The sequence below is a fragment of the Maylandia zebra genome, linkage group LG18 (genome assembly GCF_041146795.1).
Source record: "Maylandia zebra isolate NMK-2024a linkage group LG18, Mzebra_GT3a, whole genome shotgun sequence".
Lineage (NCBI taxonomy): Eukaryota > Metazoa > Chordata > Actinopteri > Cichliformes > Cichlidae > Maylandia > Maylandia zebra.
In genome coordinates this window covers 28,209,690-28,226,387 of record NC_135184.1, presented here as the reverse complement: position 1 = coordinate 28,226,387, position 16,698 = coordinate 28,209,690, and the positions used below count along the sequence as shown (strand labels likewise).

Genomic DNA, 16,698 nt, shown 5'->3' with positions numbered 1-16,698 from the left:
GAAAGCAAGATAACAATCTGATATTTTATTACCATTAAAATGAAGCATTACAGATAATAAACATCAAGAAATGATATTACAAAAACATGTACAAAGGAACACTGTAGCATTTTAGAAAATACATTTTTGTGCGATGTTCTAACTCGTGTCCTGCTACAGCATGTATATGTCTCCCCTTACTGCAAAAGAGAGATAAAACTCTTTTGATGCTTATTTCATAACACTTTTCCATCCCCGCGCACCATGTTCACTCCTTACCCTGAAACATTCTCTGACCCTCAGCTAATCAGTGCATCCGTTTAACACAGCGCTAAAGTTACGATTCACCTCATGGCGCCAACAGTTTGGTACAGTTATAACTTGGTGAGTCGCAGAGTGTTGAGACGCACTGAAAGAATAGTAGATCCCTCCGCATAGCTTATCTCACGCAGTATCCCAGTCCAGCACTTGTCTGACTCATCATGTCTGTAGAGAAGATAAATAAGTCAGCTGAGTTCCCCTCATAGCATCTTAGGAAAGCATACAGTAATAACAATGCAATCTCAATATTTTTCATCTAGACAGAATGATTAGGCACAAAAGGAATTCCTGACAGCTGTGTATCAAATGAAGCTATTATTAACAGCACTGTAGACAGCAGCCATTATTATACCTCACAACAAATGTTTTGAAAAGATCCTAATCAATGCCTATGTACCATTAGCAAGTCCAAGTCCTCCAGCTTTAGACTTTAAAACATGTCAAAATTGTAGTTTAGGTCAAATGTTTTTATTTTTAACATAAATGAAGGGTACTAATTATTCAGTGATTTTCCTGCTATTCTGCTCTTATTTGATGTGCTCAGATTGTGCTTTGTTGCTGAAACCTTACCTCAAATGTTTAAAAACATATAAAATGGTCCAAATATTGTAAAATTTATTTCTTTGCTATAATTTACCAAAATTCCCTGGAAAATAATCCATGAATATGGAGTGTGTTTAGATTTCTCCTACATCACTAAAATAATAATCTTCACTGTGAAGTGTTGGATGAAAATTGCTTTCAATTCAGTTTTGTTCATTTAGCACCAAATCAAAACAGTTACCTTAAGGTGCTTTATATTATAAAGACTCTATAATGATACAGAGAAAACCTCAACAATCAGTCGACCCCCTGTGAGCAAGCACTTGGCGACAAGTACCAGCAATTAAATGTCCTAGTAATAAGTACAGATTATAAACAAGATGAAGAATCTTTGAGCAAATACCAGATAAGCTGTAATTGCATAGACATGTATGCTTAAAGACATGCTTAAAGGTTAATTTAATGAGTTACAGCGAAAGGAAATGCCTGCTAATGGTAACATAAACTGAAATGTCCATTTTACTATTAACTGAAGTGTCTGTTAATGCTACTGAAAATACAGAAAAACAGGAGCACTGGGACCCTGTAACAGCAGCGGGCTTCTCAGACTACCATAAGAATTTAACGTAAATCTGTTGTGCTCATTTACAACTCCAGAATATTATTCTTGTATTTTAACTTTGCATTGTTCAGAATTGTTGTATTTGTATAGGTCTTATTTATCCCATAGTGAACCTTGGTGTCGCCTGTCAGTTCATCCACTATGTAAAACAAGCTCCTTTGGTGTCCTTTCCCCTGTCTCACATCAGCTGCCCCTCCTAAGCAGAGGTTTTGAACAGCAGGACAGTGGGGCCTCTGTGCTTACAACCAATCAGGTTGATTGAAACTGATCAGCCTGTGCGTCTCTCGTCATCGTGCAGAGTGAAAAGGAAAAAACAAAACACCAACAATTGGATTTGAGTGTTTAGATCAGCCCGAATCCCTAGCTTTGGCTCATAAGGATTGTTTGTACATGACTTCATTATTTATACTTTGGACATGTTTAATATAAGCCTTTGTAACAGCAGACTTTATAAACTTTAAAGACAGTCTTTCACTCTGAAACTCTTACAAGGAGTCTGAATAAAACTTTACTGTTGGATAAAATTCGCTCACTAAAATCCCTTCATCACCTAAATGATCATTTGTGTGTATAAAGTGATTTTCCTCCTTTTTTGTTTTTCTGTGACCTTACATTCAGTTGTTATGTCTAGTAGGCTCTCACCTCCAAATGTCAGTCATCTCTGTTGGGACGGGCTCCTCACTGGTTTCACTGGGCATCATGGCAAAGCCCCCCACAGCGTACAGGAACCCCCCCATTGAGATCAGATTAAGGGAACTGCGCTCCTGAGGGAACTCTGTGAACTCAGACCACCTGGAATAACAGGACAATAAGGACACAAACACACACGGGGACGTGATGGTGTTAAACAAGCTTCAATAATACTGAATGACACCCGTACCAGTACCACGAGTGGCGTTTTATGATCTAATGATCTCTTGTTTGTGCTCAGTGAGTCATTTCACTAATGCGGACAGATGCTTCCCCTTGATACGAGTAGATAAAGCGGGTTATATATATGTAATAAAGCGAGTCATATATATATATAATAAAACATTGTCTCACTTGTTGCTGGCAATGTCGTAGACCTCCACAGAGCTGGTGAGGCCTGAGTCTGTGACTCCTGTGACCACAAAGATCTGGTCGTTGTGGACGGCGATGCCAAACAGAGAGCGGGCTGTTTTCAGAGGGGCCAGGTCCTTCCATTCAAACTTAGTGGGATTGTAGACACACACTCTTCTCATGCACTTCCTACACACACACGTGCGCAAACACGCATGTGCAAACAAACAGACAAAATATGCTTTTTTAAACGGATTATTTGAGTTCATGCATGAGTTTCGTCATATATGTTCTAATCCTGTTCATTTCTGATGTTTTTGATTTTGCAGGAGCCAGGACTGTTTATTTATTTGTTTTTTAAGTTGGTTGGTTTTTGGTCTGATCCCCATTAAAATAACAAAATGAAACATTGTGCTCAGCCACCGCAGACTTTAAAAGTTCTGTTTAGCCAAAGTTATAAACTGAGTTATAAAATCCGCAGAACACAAAATAATTAAATAATAATAAAATAAAACTATGAGACTGATGATGAATGAGGTTTAATAATGATTTTTCTTTTTTTTCCTACCGACATTATCATAAAAATGTGGGCTTTTAAAGCCTGTAGTGCACTTACCTGCTTTCAGACTTTCCTCCAATGACGTAGACGAGCCCTTTGTGTGATACAGTTCCATGGCCATACACCTCATAAGGCAGGGGATCAGATTCTCCCCATTTGAAAGACCTGTGCAGATGTGCAAATGAAGAAGAACATGTACCATCATGAACAGACTCTGCAGATGATAAAGTGAGTGACTCATGCAAACTGTGATTCTAAGAAGAAACGAGGCTTGGGAGTTGCTGTTTTGTTCCTTTTATAAGGAAAACACACATTTCCGGACTTGATGATTTTGAATTTTAAGGTCAAAGTTTAAACAAATCGTATTTACTATCGTATGCAATTATATTTCCAAGAGAGATGGCCATAATTTAGATAAGATGTGCATTTTCCATTACACTAGAGCATATTAAACTTACTGTCTGTCATAGATCATGACTGAGCTCAGTGCGTGCTCGCCGTCCTTCAGTTCCTTTCCTCCAACAACAAAGATTGAGTTTTCAGCTTCAGTCAGGCCAAACAGACAGCGTGGGTTGGGTTGTGGAGGCATCCCTAACCAGTCTGAACTGACTGGGTCAAACTGGGGATAAATAAAAGTGATGTGAGAGGAATTAAATACAAAAGAATCCAGAAATATTTTTAAAATACCTTAAGATTTGAAAAGGAGCCATCGTCAGAGTTCAGGTTGTAAAGAGCTACAAATGGTTTTCATAGATTACACACTACCTGCAGGAAGTAGGAGCTGAATGGTTCATCTTTGTCCTCTTCGTTGTAGAGAAGTCCTCCCACAACAAACACTTGGTTCTCTCTTGTCACCAGGCTGCAGTGATTCTTGGGAATTTCAGTGGATTCTGACACAACAAAGCACTCGTTTCCTGCCGGGTCGTAGGCCACAGTCCCTGTGTCGCTGATCATAAGTATGAGGTCCATTTCAAACATCCCAAAACGAGGATTGTTGTTGAGTATGCCTGGCAGGTAACCGTCCTCATCATCTTCCTCATCCTCACTGCCTTCACCCCCCTTTGCCCCATCTGTTGCAGGCTTCTTCGGCTTAGGGAGCCGCCCTCTGTGAGCGTCCCTGACGAGATCCAGCTCCTTCTTGATGTCCTGGCTGAAGCAGATGTACTGGTGACGCTCCACTTTTTCTTTGAAGTAATCCAAAGGCATGAGTCTGAAGCGAACACAGTGCAACAGTTCGGGCAGATCTTTGACCCGATTGGTCTCGTCATGCTTGACCCAGTCCATCAGGGATTCAAACACCTGCTCCTCCCGCTCAACATTAAGGGCGTCTGAGGTGATGATGATGGCCACCTCGCTGGGAGCTAGCTGCAGAAAGTCTTGGTCCCTGACAACAACCTGATAGCGCTCGCAGATGAAGTCTCTCGCGGCAAGAGCAAGCTTGGGACTATCCAGAAGCAGCCCCAGTCTGAAGATAGCCAAGCAATTCCCGAGCACCAACTTTTCTTGGAGATAGGACACACACACAGAGAAGATGGAGGGGATCTGGTACATGTTGGCGACCATGAATATATCTTGAACATTCTGTTCTGTCAGATTAATGTCAGATGTATACAAGTACCGCAGGATCATCTCCATAACCCCAGGCTCCACATTCTTGAGGACAACCTCCTTCTTCTTGCTCTCCTCCAAGTCAGACAGGAACATAGCCTTGAAGAAGGGGCTGCTAGCTGCCAGAACCAAGCGGTGGCAGGGGAACTCCTTGTCCTGGATTTTGAGGACACAATCCACAAATCTGTCATTTTCTAAGAGGTCACACAGTCCATCCTGAAGCAAGGTCTGCTGGTACATCCGAGGTTGCGCCACTGGATCTATAGTCATGGCAGACATTTTGTTCTGTTGCCGTGTGCGGGTTGGGTTTCGTGGGCTCCCTACACTCTCCCCACAACAGAGCGGGACTTTCAGTGCACAGGGTGGCTCAGTTTGCCCTGAATAGTCTCGTGTAGTTGGATGGCTTGTGGCTGCAGCTGTCTGTGGCTGTCAGCCACTACGCAAGTCAGGGGTATTTATAGACAGGACCCTCACAAAGCTGAGGCATCCAACTTGGTGGACAGGGGGACCTATCCTCTGCTGTACCACACAGACCCCCACAAACAGCTGAATGACCGGGGCTGTTAAATCCAGAAGAACAACTCATCGAGCAGCTTCGCTGGGTCTGATCACAGCGACACTTTCACACACACGTAATCAAATATTGATTTAATTTGTGATCACACTGGCCTCACACAGAGTCAGTTTATCATATTGTAAGTATATTAATAGAGGTATAGGAGTATATGAGTAGTGCCGACTCATATCATAAAACAAATATATACAGAGGGAGGAAATATCCGAAGTTTTAATATTTGTTAGTTTAAAAAATTAATATGACTCGCCTGATGAGGCTTTGATGGACTGTGGGTCAACTGCTTTGTGTTCTCTTTTTTATCGTAATACCTGTACTGTGTTTTCCTAATTCTAGCTCTGACAGATCCCTTCCAGATCATCAGTCTGTAGTTGCTCCTTCAACTGAAATCTTCACAGTTGGTGTATAAAAACAGTGCCGGGGTTAGTTCCATTGTGATTAAAATATTTTTCAAACTGTTTCAGCCACAATTACAAAAAACAAGCAAAAGTTTTAATATTTTATACATCTGGTATAAATGAGGATTATTATTATTATGTGATATCCCACATTTTACTTATTCCATATGTATGTATGTATACATGTGCCAACATTAAGTGATTTGCAACAACAATGTATGCTAAGTGACAAACAGTACTGGCATCTAGTGGTTGAAAGCGAGTCTGAAAAATGTGACCAGTGCATCACATATATGTAGAAGGTATAGAACAGGGGTGGGCAACTCCAGGCCTCGAATGTCGGTGTCCTGCGGGTTTTAGATGTGTCCTTGATCCAATACAGCTGATTCAAATGGCTAAATGACCTCCTCAACATCTCTTGAAGTTCTCCAGAGGCCTGATAATGAACTAATCATCTGATTCAGGTGTGTTTACCCATGGTGAGATTTCAAATCTGCAGGACACCGGGCCTCGAGGCCTGGAGTGGCCTAACCCTGGTATAGAATTAAAAGTCATGATCAGGGATGTCTAACAAAAGCCCCGGGTACCAGAATCAGCCCAGCAAAGACTACGGTCTGAAAGGCTTTGGAAAATGTGAAGGAGGATATAAAAGTTTTATCTATAATTTCACAGCTTTTACAGTTTTTCTTATTGTTAAAGACCTCCCACATGACGGCCCATACCATACAAAAACAAGATTCCTGTTTTTCACCACCTACCATACAGATATGCACTAAAACATTTGTCTAGGCAATGAAACCTAAACTTTTATGTAATATAATCCATTTATCATGTTGAAAAACTAAGAAATACTGTCGTAAATGCACCTTTTCCCCTCACATTAATCCTTCCCAGGGAATAAACGTGTGATTGAATGATAGAAAGGGGAGTTTCACTGGTCCAAGCTCAAAGTGCGCTCTCTGGGCCCACAAGATAAAAGAGGTTTGACATGCGCGGGCCATATAAAGGTTTACACCACTATAGCATCAGCGTCTGATTTATGAACCTCAAACTCAAAACAGTTCAAAGTTTAAAATCTCACATAGCCTTATTCTTTGCCAAGCTTCTTCTTTTTTTGTCACTATACAAATAAACTAAGACGACACATTGTAGCTGCATAAAGCTTCAGCATAGCGGACGTTTTGGGTTGCCAGCAGCTTTAAAAAAAATAACAAAAGTTTAGGTAATCGTGTTAAATAATTCTCTGTGCTCTGTGCCAGTAAATCTCAACATGAAGCCAACAATGCTTTTTGGGTGTCACACTGTATTGGTTACTGACGTCACAAAACTCTAAAAGATTAGAAAAGATAACCCACCTCATAATACGGCCTGGCCAGACTGGTTTCATAAAAGGAACACTCATCAACAAATACAAGTGAATTACTTAATTTGGCCCGGGCTTTTCTAAAAGGGTATGTTTTAACCATCCTGACATGTAGTGTAGCCTGTTGGCAAAGAGGTGGTTTTGTCCCACTTCTGTTGTTGATGTGTTTTTTTTCTCTGTCCCTTTCTCTCCCTCTTTCTTTCTTCCCAACTTCTCTTTCTTTGTTTTCTTTTCTGTTCAGTCTTGTCCATTGTCATTATAATAACTCAAAATTAAAAATCCTGATAAAATTCTAATGAAATATAACTATCAAGTGGACCATTATAGCAAATACAGTAATGGTCCACGTGGGAAAGTAAATCTGTGTGGCATTTTTTGGCCTTCAGACAACAACTGCTACACTGTCGGACAGGCCAAAAGAAAAGTTTAGCAAACATTGGATGTTTTTAATCATCCATGCTGTAACCACAAAGGAAATAGCAGAAATTAACTTTGGACAAACTGGGCCATCTGGTGGTGATGAATGGCAGTGTCTCACAAATCAGCAGGAGAGCCTTTTTCGTCCATTCAAAGAGAATGAATTTGTTCAAATGTTTTAATGCAGACCGTCCTGAACAGCTCATAGGTGCATACATGTACACACAGCAATCTCACTGCAAATAGCAACCAAACAAACTCACAGCAGGAGTGTCCCTTCTGGACGAAACACCACTTTATTACAAGTCAAACATTTGAAATGAACACCTTTAATGAATACCCAAAAGTGGGAAAAAACATTGCATCGAGTTTTTCTCTCTCTCTGACTGCTGCACTGAAGACACACAGCAGGTTTTGTTGACAGGCAGCATAACACTGACCCATGTCCCCTGCTGGGCTTCTGGCCTTTCAAGTGGGGGTCTTTATTATGTGAGTGAGGGCCGAGGAGAGATGGACCAAAACGCCACACCCACAGTAATCTCCTGTGGACAGTAGTAGAGTAAGGCAGTCATTCTTTGAATGGTTTCCAGTGACTTAGCTACATTCAGTACTCAGAATCACAGGAGATCTAAAATACCAGTGCTTTACCGTCATATATATTTTTCTTAGTAAGAGTAAAACAATTATACTGTACATTACAATCAGCTGCAAGCTATGTGGAGGACCTCCATAGCACCCTTTTTATTTTCTTTATTGCACTCCATTTATGACGCCCTGATTTCAAGTTTTCTTCAAGTTTTACCCTTTTAGCTTGATTACAGATCAATAAGATTGGATCTCAACCATCTCAATTAAATAAAAAACAAAGATGGTGATAAAAAAGGAAGAAGAAATAAAAGTGAAGGAGAACAGAACCACACAGGCCAAAAGTAATTCTTCCTTTACAATACTATATGTCCTTAAGTACTTTTAAACATATATATATATAGATAGATAGATAGATAGATAGATAGATAGATAGATAGATAGATAGATAGATAGATAGATAGATAGATAGATAGATAGATAGATAGATAGATAGATAGATAGATAGATAGATAGATAGATAGATTTTAAACAATCTTTAGTCCAGATCGATACAAATACTAAATGCACTGTCGGTGGGTTTGTGCCAAAGTATGTGTTGATTATCAACAGCAAGTGCACTTGCGGATTTTTCACAGTTCGAATCATTGCCTCGCTTCCGACAAACAAAAGGAAAAACACCGGCTTGTGAACAATATAGGTGCTGAATGGCTGTTAACCAGCATGGTTCTGTTATAGCATGCAAGGCCGAGGATAGAACCACGTGAGCGCCCATTGACCATTAAGTCTGTGAAACTGTTTCTCTGCCAGGTTATTCTGCTTTTTCTTTGCCACCATCTACTGGCTTCACCGGCTCTGGATCTTCCAGCAAGGCTTGTTGTCTCTCTCGTTCCTTCACCAGCTGCACACCACAGTAGGTCACGAGTAACACAGAGAGGGTCGACAGAGGAAAACCTAACAATAGGACAAAGAAGAAGGAGGAAGGGGGGGTGAGAACATTAAAGCAGAACTTTAAAGGAAATACTGCAGATAATCCAGTGAACAAGCCCTGTCAGAGTTGTGTCACAGAATGTTTAATGCTATGAAGAAAACAGAAGCGATGCTAAAGTCAAATGATCTGTGGAGCATTAAGCCCCTCAAGTTTTTACTTTTCTTGTTTTCCTGTGCTTTTGGAACTGAGAAAAAACCCTGTTTTTTATTCATACTGATGTTGTTCCCCACCTTTAAAAATCAGTCTCCTTCCCACCATTTTGGCAAACTCCAAACTGTTCAGGGAGAGAACATTGTAGAGGACGATAGCCCAGAAGTTGGCCGCATTGAACAAACCGCGGATCCTGCGTGACATGGCTTCACCCATGGCACTCTAACAGAAGACACACAACAGAGCACAAAATTACAACTAACACAGAAAAAGAAAAAATGTAATTCTGCTGCCATCCTGCAGACCTGTGAAATGTTTGATAGATGCTTAGTCCATCTTTAAATTAGGATCTGTTTTGCTTTTCTCTTGTCTATTATATTCTTGGGGCAAATATAATAGATCCACTTCTTTTAATAATGGCTTTTTAAATGAATAAAAATAGTTCCACACCTCAAAATCGTGTCGCTCAGCTTACTTTTGATCCTGTTGCTCTCAGGTCAGTACTGTATTAAGGCCCATCAAACTAAGAAATGGATCTGTGAAGTTGATAACCACCAGTTTTATTTATTAACTGCCAGTTCACTCCCCTTTATAATGAAAGGTACAACATTAAAGAGAATTAGATAATAGCCCCTGAGGCTCACTTGGCAACAGTGAGAAGGAAGAACTTCCTTTAGACAGGAAGAGAACTCTGGTAGAGCCAGACAGAAATCTGCCGTGACCAGTTGGGGTGTTGGGGGAAAGAGGAGAGAAACAAGAAGGGCACGGGGAAACAGGAACCAAATACACACTATTCTGTCTCAGTCCATTACGCAGCTTCCACAAAGTGTGATAGAGTGACTTAAAATCAGTGCTCATTAAATACCAAGATCACTATCAGTGATGAAGAAGAGATTCTGTATCCAGTGACTAAATGTGATGACAAAATGTTGATAGATTCCTGTGTTTGTGTCAAGACTCTAAAGAATTTTTTTACCAAGTAATTTAATTTCTTCTTTAAATGTATCAGACACAAATTGTTATTCAAGGCAAGAATTTTCATCCATGCTCAAACATGCCTAGGGGCATTACTATTTGCCTTATCGTTTCTCACCTCTATGGTAGAAAGTGGTGGAAGGGAGAAGAACTTGGCCACCCACAGCTCAAAGTTGAGACCAAAGCAGTTGAAAAAGGACCAGATATAAACCAGTTCACATGGGCCCAGCCACAGGGTGGTGACGGCAAAAGTGCAGATGGTTGCAAGAAGTTCTTTGAAGATTTGATCGTGATTTCCACCAATGTAGTCGTAAACATACCTGCACGTGACACAACGATGAGTCAAAATCCTCTTGTCTATACCACGTTCGGTTCTTTATGCCCATGAATTTAAATCATCCATGCACTCACTTGCACAGCCAGTCATTGATGCCTCTGTCAAAGTGCCTACAAAAGACACAAAGTTTCATGAATACTTTCACACATTTTACGGTTTTGCAGAGCGAACCAAGAAACTACACTGTGGTTTCACACTGCTGATGCAAGTCGCACGTACGTCTCAGCGAAGACGTAAAGCATGGTGATACACTTGGGAGGCTGAGGAGGGTCCAGGTGATCCAGCATTGCCACGGTGTTGATGACGCCGAACATTACAGCCGCTTTCACCCAGTCATACACCAAGTTGGAATAAGCCAGTCCAGCTGTGAATCACATAAAAACAAATCTGAATCTTTCCTAATTAGAATATATCCCACAGTCTTTTCAGGCATTTATTTAAAGTCCTGCCTCTGAGAAAACCTCCAGTAGCAGATTAACTTGAAATGATGTCTCATTAGAATTTTAGATTATTCATTTTTTCACTGATTTTCCTTGGAAATAGTATGATTTTAGGGAATAACAATGTTATTTCAAACCACAAGAAATCAAATGACTGAAGCAAGAAAACTTCAGTGCAAGTGCGAAAGAAAGGAAAAAGCTTTGGATTTAATTACTCACCCAGAGACCAGTCAGAAAGCTTAGCGACCAGCTTCATGTCACTGGGTATCGTCAGAATGTAAAGGTAGTGGAAGAAGACATCCACCACGAGAATACCTCCCAGGTGCAACAAGGCCTTGGTGGTGATGTTCCACATCTCCCTCTCTTTACGGATCAGCTGAGTGTTATTTGCCTGCAGAACAAAAGCTTCCACTAAACTAGGGACAGTACCTTGCTCAGGTAGCCATTCAGGGGATTTGAACCCATGATCATGGGGCGACCACTCTACCTACTGAGCTATCCCTGCCATATTCCATAGAAACTTGAATATTTGACGATTACTCCATTCAGAATAGCAGAGTTACAGATTTGTAACTATTTTTGGACCAATTAATTATTCACATTAATAAAATAGTTAATTAAAGAATAGATGTACCTACTGTTGATTAAAAGAAATATTAGGGTTTCTTTTTTAAAAAAACACCAGTTTATCTTTATATTCCGTTTGATTTCAATCCTCACCTGGGCATGAAACCGGTCGAATGTCATTATCGGTCCAAAGAAGAAGAATGGGAGGTAGAAGTTGTATTTCACTAGGTCTGAGAACGTGTAGTTGCCTTCCTTCTTCTCGCAGTTCTCTAAAGCAAAACTCATACAGCGCATGATGCTGAAGCCACAACCGCCATAGAACAGGATATCTTGGAGGTTGAAGGAACCAGTTACCAAGGCTTCCTGTTGTGGGGCAGTGGGGGGATAAAAGTTATTCTGAGCCTCAAACACCAGTCTGCATAAGGACGACAATAACAATCTGGCAGAAGCTGTATGCTGTCAGTACTGTAATCATGTGTCCATACATTACATATTAGACCAAATACTATAATTTGTAATGTTATCTATAGTGTTTCGGGATCGTTCTCCGGTTTGGTAACGCTTCTAAGATCACCTACAGCTGAAACCTTTCACAGTGGTGTGGATAAAGGGGGGCCAACAACAACTGTGTGTAGCAATGTGAAAACTATGATGCTACAGGGCATTCACGTTTTCTAGTGCATGTTTAGGGAGGCTGGAGGTCTGTCTGCATTTAAATTCAACCAATTTTCAAATGGTTTTATTGGTTGTTTCTTTCTAATAAACCTCACTTATTTCCAGTGGGCTTCAATAACTGCTTCTGAGTCTGAATCACCACATTTTGGAAAATCCTGGAAACACCCCTACAAACTCAGCTAAACTCCAGAAAAGTTGCAGTTCAGTTTTATTTATATAGCACCAAATCACAAATGAAGTTGTCTTAAGGTGTTTTATATTGTAAGGTAAAGACCCTACAATAATACAGAGACAACCCAAACAATCAAATGACCTCTTATGAGCAAGCACTGAGAGAAAGTGGGAAGGAAAAACTCCCTTTTAACAGGAAGCAACCTCCAGCAGAACCAGGCTCAGGGACGGGCAGAAAGAACTTCCATTAGGATCATTAGGAAGAAATGTGGTGGTCGAGCACAAATGTTGTAGTATTTATTACATGCGTCGCTGGACTTTGGAAGTAGGTGAAGTTGTTAAACTTCTACTTTGCTACCATTCCCTCACCTGCCAGGAGTTAAAGGGCTCCAGCTTGATGGAGGCCAGCGTACACAAGCCTGCAGCGAAGCACATCCATTTACTTTTGAATATAGCCACGCTGTATAGTATGATGCAATGAGAAAGAACCAGAGCCAAGAAAGTCCAGCCCATCGTTACCAGGACTGCCAAACCTCCATACACCCCAAAGACCAAGGATCTGTGCTGTGGATAAGAAGGAGCCAGAATTAGTCAAGATATCAGGATATAGTTCAGAATTCAGGAACACACATGAAGAGTGGTGTTAGTATAATAACACTCATGACACTGCAAAAAATTAAAATACCTAAGGATGGGAAGATTAAATTACAGGGCAATGAAAACAAATCTACAGTCCACATATGCACAATTTAAATGAAATGCATGGCAAATGTTGTGAAATTCTAAGATCTTTTAATGTTACCTTACATCCATTTATACCAATCTTCATTGTAAACATGAAACAAGACATAAAACGTGTTTAAAACATGATGAACTGTTTTAAATATGTCCAGATATTCACAGCAGAGACGCAACAGATGGGAACTTGGTATCAAAGAAAGCAGCTCATGCTGTGTTGAGTCACTCTGTCAGGCCTTGAGGTTCAAATAAAAGCCACGAGAAACATTTTTGTTCTGGAACAGAAAAACATCTCATTGAATAAAAATGGAATAAAACTACATTTAATTAATCACTTCAAGGCCTTCTGTTCACATCAGCAGAATGCAGCTTTGCATTTACTGTAATATCTTTCTTCACACTTGAGCACATGCAAATATGTGTGAAATACATATTTACAGAGAAAACACCATGAGCCCGCACGTGTATTTATTCAAAACCCAGGAGTATCTCGTGAGCATTCACACCCGCGCACCTTTGGAGCCACCAGGGAAAATATCTTGGCAAAGATCACATGACCAACGAGAGCAAAAAGGATATGATTGCGGAATGTCGTGAACCACATCACCCATTCGAAGTCCGCAGCATCCTACAGCAAGGAAAAATGCATTAGGATCAAATAACAACCGCTCGCTTAACATGGCGCTGTGCAGCTGTATAGAGAATACATGAAGAAGAGGGACTTACCATTTTCCTGCCAAAATAATGCCATCCTGGTTTGACGCTTTCCTTGAAGGTCTTTCTGTTTGCATTTTCTGAAAAAACGAACAAACAAAAAAACGATAATCTCCATTTGTGCATGCTGAGGTGTTTTATTAATAATGCAAAACAGCTTTAAGTAATGGCAGGACACTGTAAAGCCTCTGTGTTAGGGAATCCAGGCTTTGAGCAGCTTTGTTTTGGGCATTTTTATATGAGCTGGTTATTCCTCTGTAAGAAAACAGTCGTGCAGGTAGTCACAGCTTGAAGAGCTTTGGTGTGTTCATTGGATTATTGCAAATTTAAGGGCCTGAGAGCACTTCTGGTCTATTTTATAACACCAAATATTACATAATACACTCACTGCAGAGCTTTCTATTCTGAGGCTGACATCTAGTCTCATGTAGACATAATCTTGTTGCAGGAGAGTAGTTTTCTATATAACCTGAACAAAGCGCTAACACATAAATGACAAACACAACACCAAAAACAATCGCAGTGGTGACCAAAGTTGAAGCAATCAGTGTAGCAACAAATGTGATCAACCTACACCACCACCACCACCACAGTGGGGAGTAGGTTTTTCCAGCCAAAGCTGGAGAAGCCTCAAAATGTAAGGGTCATTCGGGGAAAGCCTCTTACTTCTGGGAACACAGCCAAACTACTATTGCCAGTATACAGTGCTACTGTAGCATGCAGACCTGAGTATTACAAATCACCATTTTAAGAGACAGAGACTGAAGGAGAAAAAATATCTGGACTAAAATGATGATTGACATCTAGACTGTATGACAGCACAGACGGTGACAGACAGCACCAGTCACCCGATTGCACTCAGTCCACTCAGATCAGTTTGTGAAGAGGCTGGTCGAAGCATGTCATAGTCTGAATGCATGCAAACATTTGGTGTTATTTCAGGATGAAGGGTTTGGAGTTAGTTGGCTCAGTGTAACTTAGTCAGAAATATCTCCATCTGGGAAATAATTAGAGAGTAAGTGGACCATTTTTTCAAATTGTCTTCACATAATAAGAACACGCAGGGGGGAAGCAGTCTCTTTTCATCTACTAAATGAACTTTGTTCTGCCCTGTTTTAGGTTAAATAGAGCACTGTTGTAGGATGTAGGACGGTGCTTTTTGAGGCAGTTTTTAAATTGCATTGGAATTGAATTGCATTGTCACTTGGCTTTCAGTGACATTTATCAGATCATGAGCGAAAATTGTGCTCCTAAAGCTGATAGTAGGTGCATAAAAGTGTCCATTCTCTCCAACTTTAGGGAATATCAGTGGATTTCAATTAACCTCTATAAATGTTAAAGCACTGTGATATTGATTTTTTTTTTCGGACTTTCTCAGTTACACCGACAGCCTGTGTGTGTGTGTGTGTGTGCGCGCGTGTGTGTGTGTGTGTGTGTGTGTGTGTGTGTGTGTGTGTGTGTGTGTGTGTGTGTGTGTGTGTGTGTGTGTGTGCGCGCGCGCGCATGCATGCACTCCGGACATCTCTTGACACGTTGTGCACTCACCACTTGAAGCTTCAAATATCCAACTGCCTGCCCATATCAAGGCCACAGCAAGTACAGCTGTGTAGAGATACAGCTCATATCTAGGGAGGGCAGTCTTGATCCCCATGGTGAATCTGCACACTTGAAGCCTAATGGGTTGAAAAGCAATCAGCCACATAATGTTAGACCTAAGTGAAGGGAACCAGTATAAATGAACAGAAAACAAAACAAAAAAAGGAAAACTCTGAGAGAAATGCAGGGTTAAAAGGTTTATTTTACTGAACCAGGTTATTCTTTGGAAATTGTTACATTGTAGTTTGCTGTGACATGTCAGTATGAAAGCATGCACGTTGACAGGTTCCTCGATAAATAAAATGCTCCGCAGGATTAACCGGACAAAACATGAGGAGAAACCCAGTACAGTTAATTTTTATGGTAGATGTCCTTGGCAGTGTTACCCAGTGGAAATCAGCCTGTGCCTATAGAAACTATACACCCACAAAAACGGGTCAGCGCAGTAATAACACAAGTTCCTGACTGGTCTGAGACAGACCGGGGTGTTTCACCGAGGTGGTATTTTACTAATAAGCTTCCCGGATCGACAGCCCAGTGACTTAAATAGGACTTCAGAGCTCTGGCTCCTCGGAATCAGCACCGTCAGCTGCGCAACCCTACCTCTCCTTCCTATTATAGTACTGTCTTGCAGTTGGTTTGCTGTACAGCAGGGCAGCTGCAGTGCTATGTGATCTGGGAGGCGCTGGGGACTCACTTCACAGAATAATTAGCCCTAACTGGAATGGCCAAGAATGGCGCACTGGAGTGGGAAAACCGTTAGTTTTCAGGTGGACAGCCCGGGTTCCTGGCTGTGTTAGGGCGTGTGCTTCATGCTCATGTAGCGCACTTTGAGTTGAACTTAAAGGAGTTGGACGAACAAGTGTGGCATGCCAGTGCCAAGATGTAACCATGGCTATGCAGATCCCCCGCAAAGCGGCATGCATACAAATTGAGGCTTACTTTTTCAATGCTCTGTGCGCACAGAGTCGATAACACACCGGCTGTTTGTTCTGATTGTTCCCCCCCTGGTGGTTTCCGTCATATTTATCACTTTGCATTAATACAAGACTTGTTTTACTAACCTTATATCCGCTTTACACTGTCAGGATGAGGGCAGCACTACAGCCAGTTCTTCAGTAGACCAAAGAAATTGGGGGAAAGCAGGTGGCGGCAAAAGCAGATTTCATTTCATTCGTCTTGCGGGGGCTTTGCCGCTGCCTCTGATCACCAGCCTCTGGCAGTCAGGATGTTGCGGACCCAACGAAAGGAGGAGGAGGAGGAGGAGGAGGGGGGATATATTTATCCACCACTACTGCACCGCAATGAGGGGTGGTCCACACCGTGTCCATCGG

General features: G+C 41.2%; 2 protein-coding genes across 3 annotated transcripts; both read right to left on the bottom strand.

The window, feature by feature from the left end:
* Positions 1 to 5: 5 nt before the first annotated feature.
* LOC101469034 (kelch-like protein 40a) lies at positions 6 to 5,070 on the bottom strand. The gene is made up of 6 exons (XM_004565371.4): positions 3,831 to 5,070; positions 3,524 to 3,684; positions 3,123 to 3,230; positions 2,510 to 2,695; positions 2,108 to 2,257; positions 6 to 465 (listed from the first exon to the last, which is right to left on the bottom strand). The coding sequence occupies exons 1-6, from the start codon at positions 4,950 to 4,952 to the stop codon at positions 354 to 356; spliced, it is 1,839 nt and encodes a 612-aa protein (XP_004565428.1). The 5' UTR covers positions 4,953 to 5,070; the 3' UTR covers positions 6 to 353.
* A 2,987-nt stretch (positions 5,071 to 8,057) lies between these two features.
* hhatla (hedgehog acyltransferase like, a) lies at positions 8,058 to 16,622 on the bottom strand. 2 transcript variants are annotated; one of them, XM_004565372.5, is made up of 13 exons: positions 16,429 to 16,622; positions 15,314 to 15,441; positions 13,781 to 13,848; positions 13,569 to 13,682; positions 13,119 to 13,139; positions 12,686 to 12,880; positions 11,624 to 11,833; positions 11,123 to 11,294; positions 10,683 to 10,827; positions 10,538 to 10,573; positions 10,245 to 10,446; positions 9,232 to 9,373; positions 8,058 to 8,964 (listed from the first exon to the last, which is right to left on the bottom strand). In XM_004565372.5, the coding sequence occupies exons 2-13, from the start codon at positions 15,417 to 15,419 to the stop codon at positions 8,822 to 8,824; spliced, it is 1,554 nt and encodes a 517-aa protein (XP_004565429.1). In that variant the 5' UTR covers positions 15,420 to 15,441; positions 16,429 to 16,622; the 3' UTR covers positions 8,058 to 8,821. The 2 variants fall into 2 exon arrangements, with proteins under 2 accessions (XP_004565429.1, XP_004565430.1); XM_004565373.5 differs by lacking the exon at positions 13,119 to 13,139.
* Positions 16,623 to 16,698: the final 76 nt, after the last annotated feature.